Source organism: Astyanax mexicanus, chromosome 3 (assembly GCF_023375975.1).
Source record: "Astyanax mexicanus isolate ESR-SI-001 chromosome 3, AstMex3_surface, whole genome shotgun sequence".
Classification (NCBI taxonomy): domain Eukaryota; kingdom Metazoa; phylum Chordata; class Actinopteri; order Characiformes; family Acestrorhamphidae; genus Astyanax; species Astyanax mexicanus.
In genome coordinates this window covers 2456215-2471164 of record NC_064410.1, presented here as the reverse complement: position 1 = coordinate 2471164, position 14950 = coordinate 2456215, and the positions used below count along the sequence as shown (strand labels likewise).

Here is a 14950-nt window from a genome sequence, read left to right as displayed (position 1 = left end):
CGCATCAAATGACATCACCCCTGCTGAGCTCTGGGTTTGAGAACCTGAGGAGGTGCGTGGGGGTGTTGCCACAGCAGCAGCAGTATCGTTGGACAGAAGAAGCTGAGCGTTTTGATTGGATTACGGCAGCGAGGAGCTGATCGAAACCCCCGAGGCCATCACTCTCAGCTCCAGCATGCTCCCATCACGCAGCACCCAGCGCCCTGGAGCTGCTCCCACGCTGACCGCATTACCGGCTGCAGCAGTCAGTGGGTTAGCATCAGCAGTAACTCACGGGGAGGCTCAGAGCTTAGCGCTCGGTTGGAGGATCAAAGCAGTCAATAAACAGTAGAAACCCAGTCGAACACAGTCTGTCACACTGATTTAAAAACCTCTTCTTGAACTTCTGCTCCTGGCATCTTTTTAAAGCTGCTTTTAGCCCCCTGAAGTCTACAGTGTGCTTTCATACATCAGCTGGAATCTCCGAAGAGGAGCATACAGTAGTGCTACAGTAGCAATCTTCAGACAGTCACAGCAAGGTCACGCCCTGAAACGTGCATCTGAGCACTATGCACACTGACAGCCCAGCCCAAACACGTTGGGGACATGGCTTATTTATTTTAGTTTAGAGGAGGGTTTTATAGTGTAGATCCTTGGGGGTCCGGATGTGCTACATTTTCACACTGGAAAGCAAGACAGCAGAAATCTCTGAGGATGAGGAGGAGAAGGTGAAGGGAGATTTTAGCCACAACAATGTACATGTGATTATGTGATAAGAGTCAATATGATTTTGCTATTTATAAGTCTATGTTTGAGTAAAATGAACATTGTTGTTTTATTTTTAAATTCCCAAATTCAAAACAAAATTATTGTCATTTAGAGCATTTATTCGCAGAAATGGCAAAAAGATGCAGACCTTTCAGACCTCAAATAATGCAAAGAAAACAAGTTCAGAAATCAATATTTGGTGGAATAATAACCCTGATGGTTTTTAATCACAGTTTTTTTTTCATGCATCTTGGCATCATGTTCTCCTCCTCCACCAGTCTCACACACTGCTTTTGGATAACTTTATGCTGCTTTACTTCTGGTGCAAAAATTCAAGCAGTTCAGTTTGGTTTGATGGCTTGTGATCATCCATCTTCCTCTTGAGTGCTAATATTACACGTTATAGCACAAACCTTGAGTGTAATTTTGTGATTATACCACAGTTCAATTATCGCTGTTTATTGAAAGATTTTGAGATAAAGAAGATGAGAAAATAGGATCTGTTTGGTTATAAAAACTTAAGCCAGTTAAAATAGTTCCATTGCTGCTCTGTTTGTAGCTGCGCTGTTTGGCTTGTAAGCGCTACATCGTTGCTAGGTTAATTGTATCCGTCATAGAATGCCTCTCAGCTAGTCACACTGCAAGGTCAGAACTAAGCGTGGTATAATTGTATTTTATGAGTTGCCAAAAAAACGAGATATTGGCTTTATATAACGGTTATAGCCCACTACTGCTGTAAAAATATCGGCCTTGACCATCGAAAAACCCATATCGATCGAACACTAAACCAAATAATTAGAATTTTGTAAATCCAGCTACCTTATAAAACTGGTCAGTTTTATTTTTACTTCGACTAGCTTTGTAAAGTTGGTAATGCAATCAACCAGTGCGGCTATAATGCTAGTGATGGTAGTGATGCTGGAAATCAGGACTGTAATAGCTTGGACATGCTAACCCGCTAAAGAGCAGAGAAGTCATAGAAAAGCAAGCTGAATTTAGCTAGCTGAAGTAGTCACACACACACACACACACACACACACACACACTTACAGTTCAGGCCGTATCAGACTAATGAATCACCATGCTGTGGGCCTGTTTGCTTTGGCACTCTTTCAAACCTTAACATAAGAGCTCTCCACCAGGAATCAGCACACAGAGCAGCGCTCTCTCAGACAGCCGAGTCTTAGCAACCAGATTCCTCTCCTGTGTGTCTAATCAATCCCTCTCCTGCTTAAAATCAGCCTGATTACCTACAGGGAAAGAGCCAGAGGACCAGGGTTCATTTAGAGGTGGATATCAGTTTGTGGTGCAGATCTTAAAGCTGCAGAAATAGTGCAACAGAAAATATAATCAACCCTGTTTTGTTTCCTTTTACCACAAATGTGGAACATCAGACAAGAACAGATAATGTGGAAAAATGATCCACATATCCATACTATTTAACTATTCAGCCTACCACAGTTTAGAGTTCCCCTATTATTGTCTTTCTTAAGAATACTGTATTTTAATACAGACGTCTTTCTTCTGACTCCACTTAACCTAGGTTACAGTGTAGGTTTGATGCAGAAGTATAAATTGGCCTCTACACTGATCAATCAAGATGACGCAACTACAACTCGACTCTAGCAAGACTAAAAATGTGTCTGTGACGAATAGAAATTGTGAAATCGATTGAAAATCATTTGATTGAAAATAGTTTGGTGTAAGGTCAGCATAAGTCATGCTCGCCAACCACCTTGGTCATAATGGCAATCCTGGTCAACCACTTTGGCCATGTTAGCCAACTAGCTTGGTCCTGATGGCCATCTAATTATGCCCAACCATCTTACCTTATAAAACTGGTCAGTTCAACTAGCTTTGTGATGAGAGCTAAGATTCAAGAGCTAAGTCAGCGCCAAGCACTCAAAACCCGAGAAAAACAGCAAAGCAGCAGTTATCGTTTACAGGCACGTGCCCAGCCATGTGGATGGAGGCCATGCATGCATGTGGATAACTCGTGGCCCTGCTCCCTTCGGGTGGGTAGATGGCGCTCTCTCTCCACATCACTCCTAGGGTGATGTCCGCAGCACAGGGTGTCTGTGAGCTGATGTATTAGAGCCGAGCCGCTGCGCTTTCCTCCGAGCGTTAGCGCTGTTATGCTGTTCGGTAATGCTGCATCAACAGCAGCTCGAAAAGAAGCGGAGTCTGACTTCACATGTATCGGAGGAAGCATGTTTTAGTCTTTACCCTCCTGGTGTGTTGGAGCATTACTAGTGATATAGGGAGTCCTAGTGAGTGGGTTGGGTAATTGGCCGTGTAAATTGGGGAGAAAATGGAAAAAAATTGAAATAAATTATATATATATAAAAAAAGTTACATCGCAAGTCCTGTTTAAGTTAATACATTCTAAAAATTATTTTTAGAAGATTTTATGGGAGGACCTGACTTTCTTGACATTTCTTTAGACAAATCAAACTCAACGTAAAAAAAAGGGTCTTCAATGCACACTGCTTGCTACTTAAACAATGCTAACTAATTATGCTAGCATTACATTATAGCAGAGTATAACAGTACAACAAACTGCTAGCTACAGTTATTGTCCGATAAGCTGAATTTTGGGGTTGCTGTTGCACATTAACGGTACCACTTTAAAATAAGACTACCTTTATAAAGGGTTTATAAATTATTTACAATCAGATTATAAATGGTTACTAATTAGGTTGTAAATGCCTTAAAAATCATTAATAATCAGTTATAACACATACGTAGAAAGGGCAACACTGACCTGTTGTTTGCCAAATAGTGAACTATATTACACAGCCTTCTATGCTGTTACCCTTTCTACGTATGTGTTATTTATAACTGATTATTAATGTTTTTTTAAAGGCATTTACAACCTAATTAGTAACCATTAATAAACTAATTGTAAACCATTTATAAACCCTTTATAAAGGTAGTCTTATTTTAAAGTGGTACCCATTAACTGTTACTAATGAAAGGCAACAGGTTGCATCCAGGCAGTGAAGTATGTTGTCGGAGATCCCAGCAGAATAGAAGAACTGCACCGAAACGGACATCCGAGAACCCATCAGGGAGCGTCGGAGGAGGAAGAAGAACAAGATGTTTATCCGTCCAGCGGATGTGGACTCAACAAGCACCTCGGTGAAGCTCGCTGATCAATACCGCAGAGAGAGAGACAGAGAGAGAGACAGACAGCTCAGCTCCACTCCAGCAGAATCGAGCAGCTAATGAAAGCAAGACGCTCTGAGAGAGAGAGAGAGAGAGAGAGAGAGACACTCCAGAGAACACGGCTTCAAAGAGTTCTGCCACATCCATCCACCTGGAGGGAGAGGCGACGTACCATAGCGTGCCACGACGCTCACACACACACACACACACACACACTTATCTACAAAGCCCAACAATGACACCTCAGTGAAGTGCAGCTTGTAATTAGTGAACTTTGAAGCTCTAACTGCACGCTGTTCAGGAGTGAAGCTCTCAGAGACCAAGACCCAAAGCAGAGTCGCAGTTTCCAGGTTACAGGACTGCCGGTCAAAAGAACAGAACAGCAAGAAAACACTGAGGAGCGCTGAGCTTATTGACACCACTAAATAATTCATGTGCATATGGAGCTCTAGCCCTCAGCCTCTTCTTCTTCAAGACAAGAAGGATTTACACTCTTTCACTGCACCTACTGTAGTAGGGATATAGTATGTGTAGACATACTGCAGCTTTTTGAAATTAAATTTTAAATTATTTAAACAATCTTTAATAATAATAAAAATATATATTTTATAGAATATTTGTAAAATGTTCCTGAAAAAAAGCTAAATTAATCTTTATTTTTGGGGAGAGGATAAAAATGCTATTTATAATGCTATATAATGCTATTTATAGGTTTATGTTTGAGTAAAATGAACATTGTTGTTTTTAATTCTATAAACTACAGACAACATTTCTCCCAAACTCCAAATTAAAATATTGTAATTTATTTGGTGGAATAACCCTAATGGTTTTTAATCTCAGTTTTAATCATGCATCTTGGCATCATGTTCTCCTCCACCAGTCTTACACACTGCTTTTGGATAACTTTATGCTGCTTCACTCCTGGTGCAAAAATTCAAGCAGTTCAGCTTTTTGATGAAGTTTGATGGCTTGTGATTATAATCCAGAGAGTTTGCAATTTGGTAAAATCAAAGAAAATCATAATTTTTAAGTGCATATATAAAGAATACATTAATTCGATTTTCTTTTATTAAACCAGGTGAGGATATTTAATCTTAGTAATCCAGCATCACCTAACTCTTTTCTTTTTTGTCTTAAGTTCAATAAATATTGAAATATTGATCAGATAAAGCACTAGATTATTGATCGCAAGGTTGTGGGTTCAATACGTGCATCCGCTAAGCTGACACTTCAGGCCCTTGAGAACAGCACTTATAACAATCTGTACTATAGCACTGTAGCACTATAGCACTGTAGCGTAGCTGAGCTAACCTCTGACCCCATATAATGAATGACTGTAAATGTAATTAACTGGGTCAGAGAACTGTATACTACACAACAGATCCTCATTTCCAGGTTCTCTTACCCTCACGTCGGTTCCGTCTCCGTGGCGGATGTTGCTGGACCACGTGCTGTGCTCATTGTTGCTTTCAAAGTGATGGAAGACCTTGAGGACCCGGTCTGGGGCTCCAGGGGCCCGCTCCGTCCCTGTGCTCAGGCGTGACTTGGCCCCACCGCCCAGGGCGTGGTTCAGGTTGGGGTCCAGGTACGCCGTCGCCATGCCTTTGCCGTGCGCTAGGTGTCTGTCATATTCTGCACAGGAGGAGAGAAATAGAGAGAAAAGATAGTTATAGCAGCATGTCTGAAGATTCTGCTTTTTGATTGGTCGTTATGCAGCAACGTAGTGATACAGCACTGCTTATACAGGAGCATATAAAAAATATATATATATATATATAATTGAAAAGTTATTCAGTAAAATGTGAAACTATTATATATTATTTATATATTATTATAACAATTATAATATATTAATTATTATATATTATATAGATATATTTCACACACACTTCTCATTATCAGTTACCACAATGTAGATAGTTCACAGACAAGTAAAATTGGGCACTTTTTGGGTATTTAAAGTGAATAAGCTGCAATTAATGAAAATGTAAATGTAAACTGCAATGACTCAATAAGGGACAAATTAAGAGATATGCTAATTATGCTAATAAACCTTTAATCTTTGCTAGGACGTGATTGGTTTGCTAGGCCTTGTTTAAAAAAAATGACCTTTGGTGTGCTCAAATTGATCACCTTTGATGTTGTAAAGTTATTTTAAATAAACCTTAAATTAGTCATTTTGTAATGAATTTGTCTAGTTCCTGAAATCAAAATATACTGTTTTACTCAATGGCAAAAGCAATCAATGGCTAAATTTACCCCAATGTATTCTCTCCAAAGGCACAACATACCCCGCACGGGAAAAAAAAAAAAAAAAAAAAAGCAGCTGTATTTCTTAAATACTATATTTCAGTTACTGTTTCCAAGGATGCACCACATCCTGAAATATATGTACATATATTAGCTGGAAGCATTACTGTCACAACACTGTTTAACTAAGCTTTAATTTGTATTTCAGTATAAAACCCTGTGTCACCAGTAAACTGGGTGGGCATGAGTAAGCAGAGTGGACCCATCCTGGCAGCGCAGCTCAGCTGTCCTGCCAACAGGTCCTGCAGCAGCAGCAGTGCCCTGTCCCGCGGGGGTTCAATCCGAGAGCCCACCCCTGCCCCAAAACACCCCAGCAACATTCCTGACCATCATCATCATCATCTGTCCCCCAGCCTGCCTGTTTATCTTCCAGTGTTATTACAGGACAGATTACACGCATTTCCTCTGGCACAGGACATAAACACACACACACACACACACACACACACACACACACAGAAGCAGAAAGAACACAAAGTCCTTTGAGTAAACATTAGAGGTGGAAAATGCATAAAACTGCATTTCATTTTGTTACATTATAATCAATTATTGCCAATTACAGCAAGATGCTAAAAAAAAGCATTGTTTTTAGGCTGAAAATACCAAATGTACCAATGCATTTAAAAAAAACAATTATAAAATATAATTAAAAAGTGACTTTATTTTTATTAATTCATTTGTTAATTAATAAAAAACGCTATATCTATATTATATAGATGTATTAAACATACAGAGGGATCTATTTTAAGCGTTTATTTATTTTATTGTTGATGATTATGGTTTACAGTTAGCTAATTAGGAAAACTCAAACTTTAGTGTCTCAAGAAAATAGAATATTATATTTTAAAGACCAATTGGTACTTTCTGCAGTGTGGGCAGTGTGCCAAGTCCTGCTGGAAAATGAAATCCGCATCTCCATGAAGGTTGTCAGCAGAGGGAAGCATGAAGTGAATACTGAAGGTCTTAAACTGTCTTAAATTTACTGCAAATTGTACTGTAGGTATGGCATTTTCAGATGGTGCGTTTAATGCAGGTGGAAAAAAACACAGTGGCCTACCAACCAGTGTTAGCAGCAAGCTAACTAATGTTCACAGCAAGTTAGCTGACATACTAACTTTAGCAGCGAGCTAACTAAGATACTAACTTTAGCTAGCTCAAACGGGCTAGCTAACGCTACCGGGGATAGAACTAAAATTGGCGAAAATCTAGCTAACATTAGCAGCAAGCTAGCTAACATACTAACTTTAGCTAGCTCAAACAGACTAGCTAATATTACCAGGGATAGAACTATGGTTAGCGAAAAGCAAGCTAGCTAACATATTAATGTTTACAGCAAGCTAGCTAACATACTAACTTTAGCTTACTCAAACGGGCTAGCTAACGCTACCAGAGATAGAACTAAAATTAGCGAAAAGCTAGCTAACATTAGCGGCAAGTTATGACTACATTTTTGGGTCTTAAATTATATTTATTAAGGTCTTAAAACGTTCTCAAAAAGCTTTAAATTTGACTTTTAAAATGCTGCAAGAACCGTGTTATAGTAAAAATCGTTCATACAGGAACCTGATTCACTGTGAGGTCAGCGATTCACACCTTTACTATGTACTGTATGCTTCCTGAGGGTTTAATTTTCAGTCAGACTCTACAGACTGAACCCAAGCAGTCAGACACTCGACATAATGATCCCAGTGATTACAACACACACTGACTCAGCTGCTCTCCGGCTGGAACACAGTACACAGCGCAGTGATGTGTGAGGACTTCCCTTACGACTGCAAGTCTCAGCAGATGCAGAGCGTAACCGACTGACGGCACTGAGGGGGATAATTTACAGTATACAGGTGACCAATCCAGAAAAGCAGAGACTTTACAAACTATCAGTTATAAAAAGAGCTGGAAATAGAAAGGCTGTAAAATATGCCAAACACTGGAGCTAATTCAGTCTCTCTCTCTCTCTCTCTCTCTTTTTCTCTTATACACACACACACACACACACACACCATCAAAGCTTCAGGCTGTTATTATCAGCCCAGTTCCACTGTAGTACACCACACCCTGCACACAGTCCAGAAAAAACTCGGAAAACACTAAACACCCAGTCCAGCGCTCCCACAACTCACGTAGCATTCAAACCAGCAAAGAACATCAAAGGAGATAAGTAACTACAAGTACAATTCTCAATTGTCTATTTTTTTAAGGTTTGAACAATGCAATCATGCCAACACATGGTACAATATGGTTCTTAAAGAGGCAATAAACCCTAAACCATATTTTGTCCATTAATAGCTGAAATGTGTTACTTTGAATTAATTAAACATCTTAGTTATGCTCATCAATCAATCAATAAATCAATTAATCAATCAATCAACAATACTGCCCCCCTGCTGATGTCCAACTATCTGCATCACACTACTGCTGTTACTGCAGCACAGCCAGTCAGCTCTCCCTTCTGCACTCCCACTTCTAAACCCATACATCACCCACATTACATTTTTCAAAAATGTAATCAGCAAAAAATCAGGGGGTTTAGTGCAACCCTTTCAGAGTGTGGATGCCAGTCACCATGTCAAAGTAAGTATGAAGAACCCCAAAATTGGTAAACATCAAATGAATGTTCTCAACATCTTTAGAGTTCTTCACACTCAAACATCAACTCTTCAACCATGGAATAATCATGGTTCTTTTAAAACATTGTAAAAGCATCATGTGAAAGTTCTCGGTACTTGTGAAAGGTTCTTCACTCTCAAACGTCTGTTAAATGAACATGGTTCTTCATGAAACCAAAAGAGATTCTTGTTTGGGGAGACTTTGCTCATATAACCCTTTAATTCACCTGCATTTTTAAGAGTGTGGATGCCAATCACCAGGTCAAAGTAAGTATTAAAAAATCGAGTAACTTGTAACCAAACATCTCTATAAACATGAAATCCAGTATGATGAACGTCTAAGAAGATAAACATCACGTAAACGTTCTAAACACTTGTGAAAGGTTCTTCACTCTTCAATCAAAACTTATCTTTAGACAAACGTCGTATTTTATGAAACCAAAAGCGATTCTTCTTAGTGAAAGCTTTACTCAAAGAACCATGTGTAGCACCCCAGTCTCCATGTCTAAATATCTCCATATATCCAGAATTAAAGTAAAATAAATGATACTGGACAGATATAATCTCTATATATAGTCTCTAGTAGTTATATAATGGGAAATGAGAACAATGTGAATTTTTCTTTTGCTAAAAACAGAAAAAAAGTAGAACCCTGATGTGGTTAATGTGTAATTAGGGGTGGGTGATATTTCAGCGTATATAATATAGTTCAAAATGTTTAAAAATGTTGGTGATATTATTGCGCACGATACGATATATGACATAGCATGACATGACACACCCCTCCTCTCTTTAAACATCCATTTAAACAAACATGGATCCACATAGGGAAGGATTTCCTTAAAAACTCAGTGTAGAACCTTCACTTTAAGAGAGTTTATGTCAGTCTCTCTCCATGTCAAAATAAGTATAAAGAGCCTAAAAGATCAAGGTAAACATCAAGGGAAGGTTCTCAAAACCTGTAAAATATAATTTACACTCCTATAAACCTTTACAATTCTATAATAACTCTAAAATAGAATCCGAAGAACAGTTAAAAACCAATTTAAACCCCCTGTATATTAAATAAACCGTCTCCAGTATCGCCCCATGTCACAGTGCCCTGATCTGAGAACAGACGGACCTACCTCCCAGTAGAAAGGGCCAGCAGACGCAGGGAATTCTGGACTGGCGAGGAGACAGACACCCATATTCCTCAGTGAACATGTGAACGAGTGCAGAACTCCTGTAGCGTCTCAGCCGCGGCCAAACACACACAGCTCAGCCCTCCAGAGCCCTCATGAGGCTTTTCCTCTACCGCTGCTGCTGACGCTCCTCCGATCTCCACACACACACAAAAACATGCTCTCTCGCTCTCTCACTCCACAACACACACACAACCTCCCCGCCAAGCCTCTCTCCCTCTCTCTCTTTCTCTGTCTGTCTGACGTAGCGTTACATCCTGGTTACTGCCACGCTCGCTGTTACAGCAGGCTGTGTGTGTGTGTGTGTGTGTGTGACTCACGTCGAGTCGAGGCGAGGCAGTGGCTGGTCTGTGTCAGCCGGGGCTGGACTCTGCCTCCTGCCTTGACGCGGCTCTACCTGCCCGCCAGGTGGGCGGAGACGAGACTTCAGACAGGAAGTAGCTGTATAACAGGCTACTGTCTCAAAACCTTCTGCAATAAGATCCATTCATCATCAATGCTATCTAATATCTCATCCATGACTTCTATAAACAGCAGTGATTTTTAAAATGTTTTGATTAAAAGTGAGCTGGAATTCACTATAGAAAACTCTAAAGTATTACACACAGAGTGATCTATTTTAAGCATTTATTTATTTTACTGTTGAATATTATTTAATAGCAACAGGAACTTTTTTAGCAGTGTGGGAAGTGTGCTAAGTCCTGCTAGAAAATGAAATCCGCATCTTTATAAATGTTCTCAGCAGAGGGAAGAAGCATGAAGTGCTGAAAGATTTTGTGGGAAAACAAAACTGCACTGACTTTAGACTTGATAATAAAACACAGTGGATCAACACCAGCAGATGACAGACATGTCTCTCCAAACCATCACTGATCATCAGTAAATTTTACATTTCATTTGGAGAAAATCAAGGGAGCAGAGTCTGGAGGAAGAGTGGAGAGACACACAGTCCAAACTGCTCGAGGTCTAGTGTGAAGTTTCCACCAATCAGTGATGGTTTGGAGAGACATGTCTGTCATCTGCTGCTGTTGATCCACTGTGTTTTATTATCAAGTCTAAAGTCAGTGCAGTTTTGTTTTCCTACAAAATCTTACAGCACTTCATATCTTACAGCTTCCCTCTGCTACTGACAACTTTTATGGAGATGCTGGAGATTTCATTTTCCAGCAGGAGTTGGCACACTGCCCACACTGCCAAAAGTACTATTCTAATTTTTCATTGGTTGTAAGCCATAATCATCAACAATAAAGGAAATATATGCTTAAAATAGATCATTCTGTGTGTAATACATCTGTATAATATAATAAAATAGAAATAAGGTAACTTTTTAATGACATTCTAATATTTTGAGATCATCTCTTTGCGGCAGACGTAAACACACCCAAATGCCAGCAAGCACAAGATTCTGGCCTAATCAATTTGTGAATTTCCCCAGCTATTCCTCTCCTGACATACACAATTAAATGACATTTCTGGATACTTATATGCTTTTATACATAAACGCAAGGCCATCAACTCCATTAAATGCAAACTCAATTAACTGTACGGTTAATCTCGCACGGACCCGTCCAACACTGAATCCCATTGGCTGAGTGAGTTCTCTCTCAGGGCTCGCAGAAGCCGTGTTATGAGAAGCTCTCCAAACAGCGCTGAGAGCAGACAAAAGCGTTATTAATATCCCAGACACACTCGCAGTGTGAGGCAGGAAAGCGAACAATGCGTCCTGCCAGAGCGGGGTAATGTCAGGAGCAGAGGGAGGCGGCGAGGAGGGCGTGGCCGGAGGTGTGTTTTGATAGACGGATGGCTGTGCGGCTCGGCGGCCGCTGGACGCTTCCTCTGCTTTCATCAAACCCGGACACTCCGGCGGTCTCATCAGCGGAAGCCGAAGAGACGGGATCCACCCTCGGGCCATTTTTCTGTACTTTTCTTTCTCGCCTGCTGAGGAGAACAGAGCTGCGTCTCCTGGCCGGGAGAGAGCAACCTCCTGGATGAGCTTCGAGAGGAGAGCTGATGAAATGCCCTTTAATTCCACCAAAATCAACAGGCCCCCCGGCACCACCTGTTATCAAACTCTGAGAGTGACCTTTAAAAGATACGTGCTCAAAAGCAAGAAAGCAGAAATCAGCAGCTTGATCTCTCTTAGGGGTTTAAAACCAAGAGAAGATAATTCTTCAGACAGTACACAGCAGGATTAACCAGAAGACTTCATCTGAATGAGGGATCTGTGGCAATCCAGTCGTAAAATTTCCTCACTACTAAATATTACACAGTCAATTGTTATACATGGTCAAAGCAAGAAAGCAGAAATCAGCAGCTTGTTCTCTCAAAGGATTGAAACTTAGAAAAGATAAATGCATGTTTTATTTATAATTGAGACTGTAGAAAGATTTAAAGGGAACATATTAAGTAAAACTCACTCTTTTTTAAGATGCTTTTCAATTTCCATCTGGATCTTGGATCTTACCCCAATAAAAACACTGCAAGTGTGAAAGAAATCCATCCATCTATACGTTTGCCAAAATTCTATTAAAAGATTGGATGGCTCCTCCCTTATATAGTGATGTCACAATAAGGAAACTTGTATAGAACCATCCTTGCACCATCCATCATCCGTCAACTTCCACCAGAGCCCCACCAACTAGATCAGTTGAAAATACGCCCTTTTGCTCTGCTTGTTGAGAAATTCGGACAGTACACAGCAGAATTAGCCAGCAGACTTTGTCTGAATGAGGGATCTGTGGTGAAGTAAAGTCGTGAAATTTCCTCACTACTAATTCTCAGCGGAGTCCATCACTACAGACCTCCAAACTTCATACAGTGTTCAGGTTAGCGCAAGAACAGTAGAGTTTAGAGAGCTTCATCCAAGCCTTAAATCACCAAGTGCAAAAAAACAAAAAAACATTGATCCTCACTCACAAGATTACACCTCACAACTTATACAGATGTATGCCTGTCCTAAGATGTCCCCTGAGGTAACACTTCAACCACTATCAATTTACATACTGCTATTCAGGGTGACGAAATGGATGAAAAATACGTAGCATCAAAAAATACATCCTGCACAGCGTAGCACACACTCTAAAAAAAAGAGGTATGATATGAGTACTTTTTTGTACTCAAAGGTACACTCTTCATAATTGTACCCTCAAAGGTACAATATTGTTCTTTACAGGGTCAGATTTGTTCCCTCTGAAGTACAAAGTAATTTTTAACAGCAATAAGTACAAATTTGTACCATTTAACCAACCAAAAGGTACATTCAGTATTCTGCATCACTGCACTAATAAAGAATAAATATTTTAATTGCACATTTTTTATTTGAAAGCCAGACAATTTTGTATCATCAAGTTTTTGAGCCATATTTAGTTGATGATAATGTTTATAATCTTTATGATCTTTACTTGCACAAAAACCATGGGTACAAAAAAGGACTTTCACTGAAAGGTACTTTTTTGTACCTCAATATAAGGTACAGCCCCAGCGACAAGCTTTGTACCCTTTTAAGTACAAATCTGTACTTACTTTTCTTAGTGTGCAGTAGTGATACTGCATTTTAATGCAGAAATAATGCGGAAATAGGATGCAACAACCTACAAACACTTCAAGGCAAGTTAAAAATTTGCATGAATGTATGCACAATTGTACATTTCACCAACACTGCTGTAGGCAGTGGTTTAATCCACTGTTCAGAACGCAATGTTTATTCTGGCTTTATTTTATTCTGAAGCCAAAAAGCACATTTTCTGCTGCATTTGACCAGGAAACGTAGGTGCTTTTATGTAGGTGTTTTAAGGACAGAGTGTGGAGATAGAGATTTACTCCTAAGTGAGAGAACAGATAGATAGATAGATAGATAGATAGATAGATAGATAGATAGATAGATAGATAGATAGATAGATAGATAGATAGATAGATAGATAGATAGATAGATAGATAGATAGATAGATAGATAGATAGAACAGAGAGAGAGGAAGGAGTTTATATAATCTGGGTGAGGCCAACATGTAGGCAGTATGCAAAAAACGCAAAGCTTTTCCTATTTGGCTCATAAGCACCACTAATGTTTGTGCATGGAATTGCATCCACCTATAATTTGATCATCAATCTTGGGCAAAGGATATGATTGACAGAACAAGGGCACTTCAGGGGCCAATCAAATTTTAGCTGTGGCCACGCCCCTAGAAGCGCCAGTGATTATAGCACTGTACTATGAAGGATGTGGGGGACAAACAAGACTACAGTTAAAGCATTACTCTCTTAAAACACTACAGTTCCCACGATACCTTTCCAAATCCAACGTTTTACAGATTAATGCCGTAAAATTACCGTATTTACCCTAATAGCACATACTGGATACACTGGAAGGGAGATATAACCACTAAAGCGTGACCTCCATACCTCCACAAACCATCTATTACTAAACAAGACACACTCCACACACTCTTCAATTCCATCTTAATTAAGCTTATTCAAGCCTGGAAGCAGCTTTAGCTTTAGTCCTGCGGAAAGCTCATCTCATCAGGAAACAGGACGAATCATGCCAGAATTCCCCACGGACCCCCTGCACAGACCCCCACCCCCTAAAAAACACAGGGCCTGTCCACAACCCTCTCCAGAGCTTTCAAACCAGCTCTTACCTGCCCGCCAGACCTGAACACCTCTGAGATTTTAGCCGCTTCTGATCCACATAATGTATCACTGAGATGAAAGAACTTCAGCAGCTCTTCTTCTGACAGAATAATACATGACGCTCGAGGTACTGAAGATAGATGCTCTACAATCAATAATGAGAAGAACTAGCTGGGATGTTGTACATCAGTGTGAACATCGGTTCTACATCACAGCTGCGTGTAAAATCAGTGTAACACAGCAGCAGGTGAAGGAGGAGTCGTAGGGCTCTAACAGTATCAGTCCACACGAAAAGTCACGGAAAGT

The 14950-nt window shown here is 40.0% G+C and overlaps 2 protein-coding genes across 15 annotated transcripts in view; one reads left to right on the top strand and one right to left on the bottom strand.

The window, feature by feature from the left end:
* Positions 1 to 14950, bottom strand: part of ptk2aa (protein tyrosine kinase 2aa) — a 139526-nt gene that overhangs the window by 71717 nt on the left and 52859 nt on the right. For 13 of the 14 annotated variants that reach the window (XM_049475709.1, XM_049475710.1, XM_049475705.1 and 10 more), the window contains one exon: positions 5321 to 5547. In XM_049475709.1, the coding sequence (XP_049331666.1) occupies positions 5321 to 5515 (195 nt within the window). In that variant the 5' untranslated portion in view covers positions 5516 to 5547. Of the gene's footprint in view, positions 1 to 5320; positions 5548 to 9958; positions 10218 to 14950 lie in introns of those variants that run through there. The other variant, XM_049475703.1, reaches the window with a different exon arrangement.
* The window catches only part of rplp1 (ribosomal protein, large, P1), a 106728-nt gene that overhangs the window by 76874 nt on the left and 14904 nt on the right, over positions 1 to 14950 (top strand). The gene's annotated exons all lie outside the window — the stretch shown is intronic.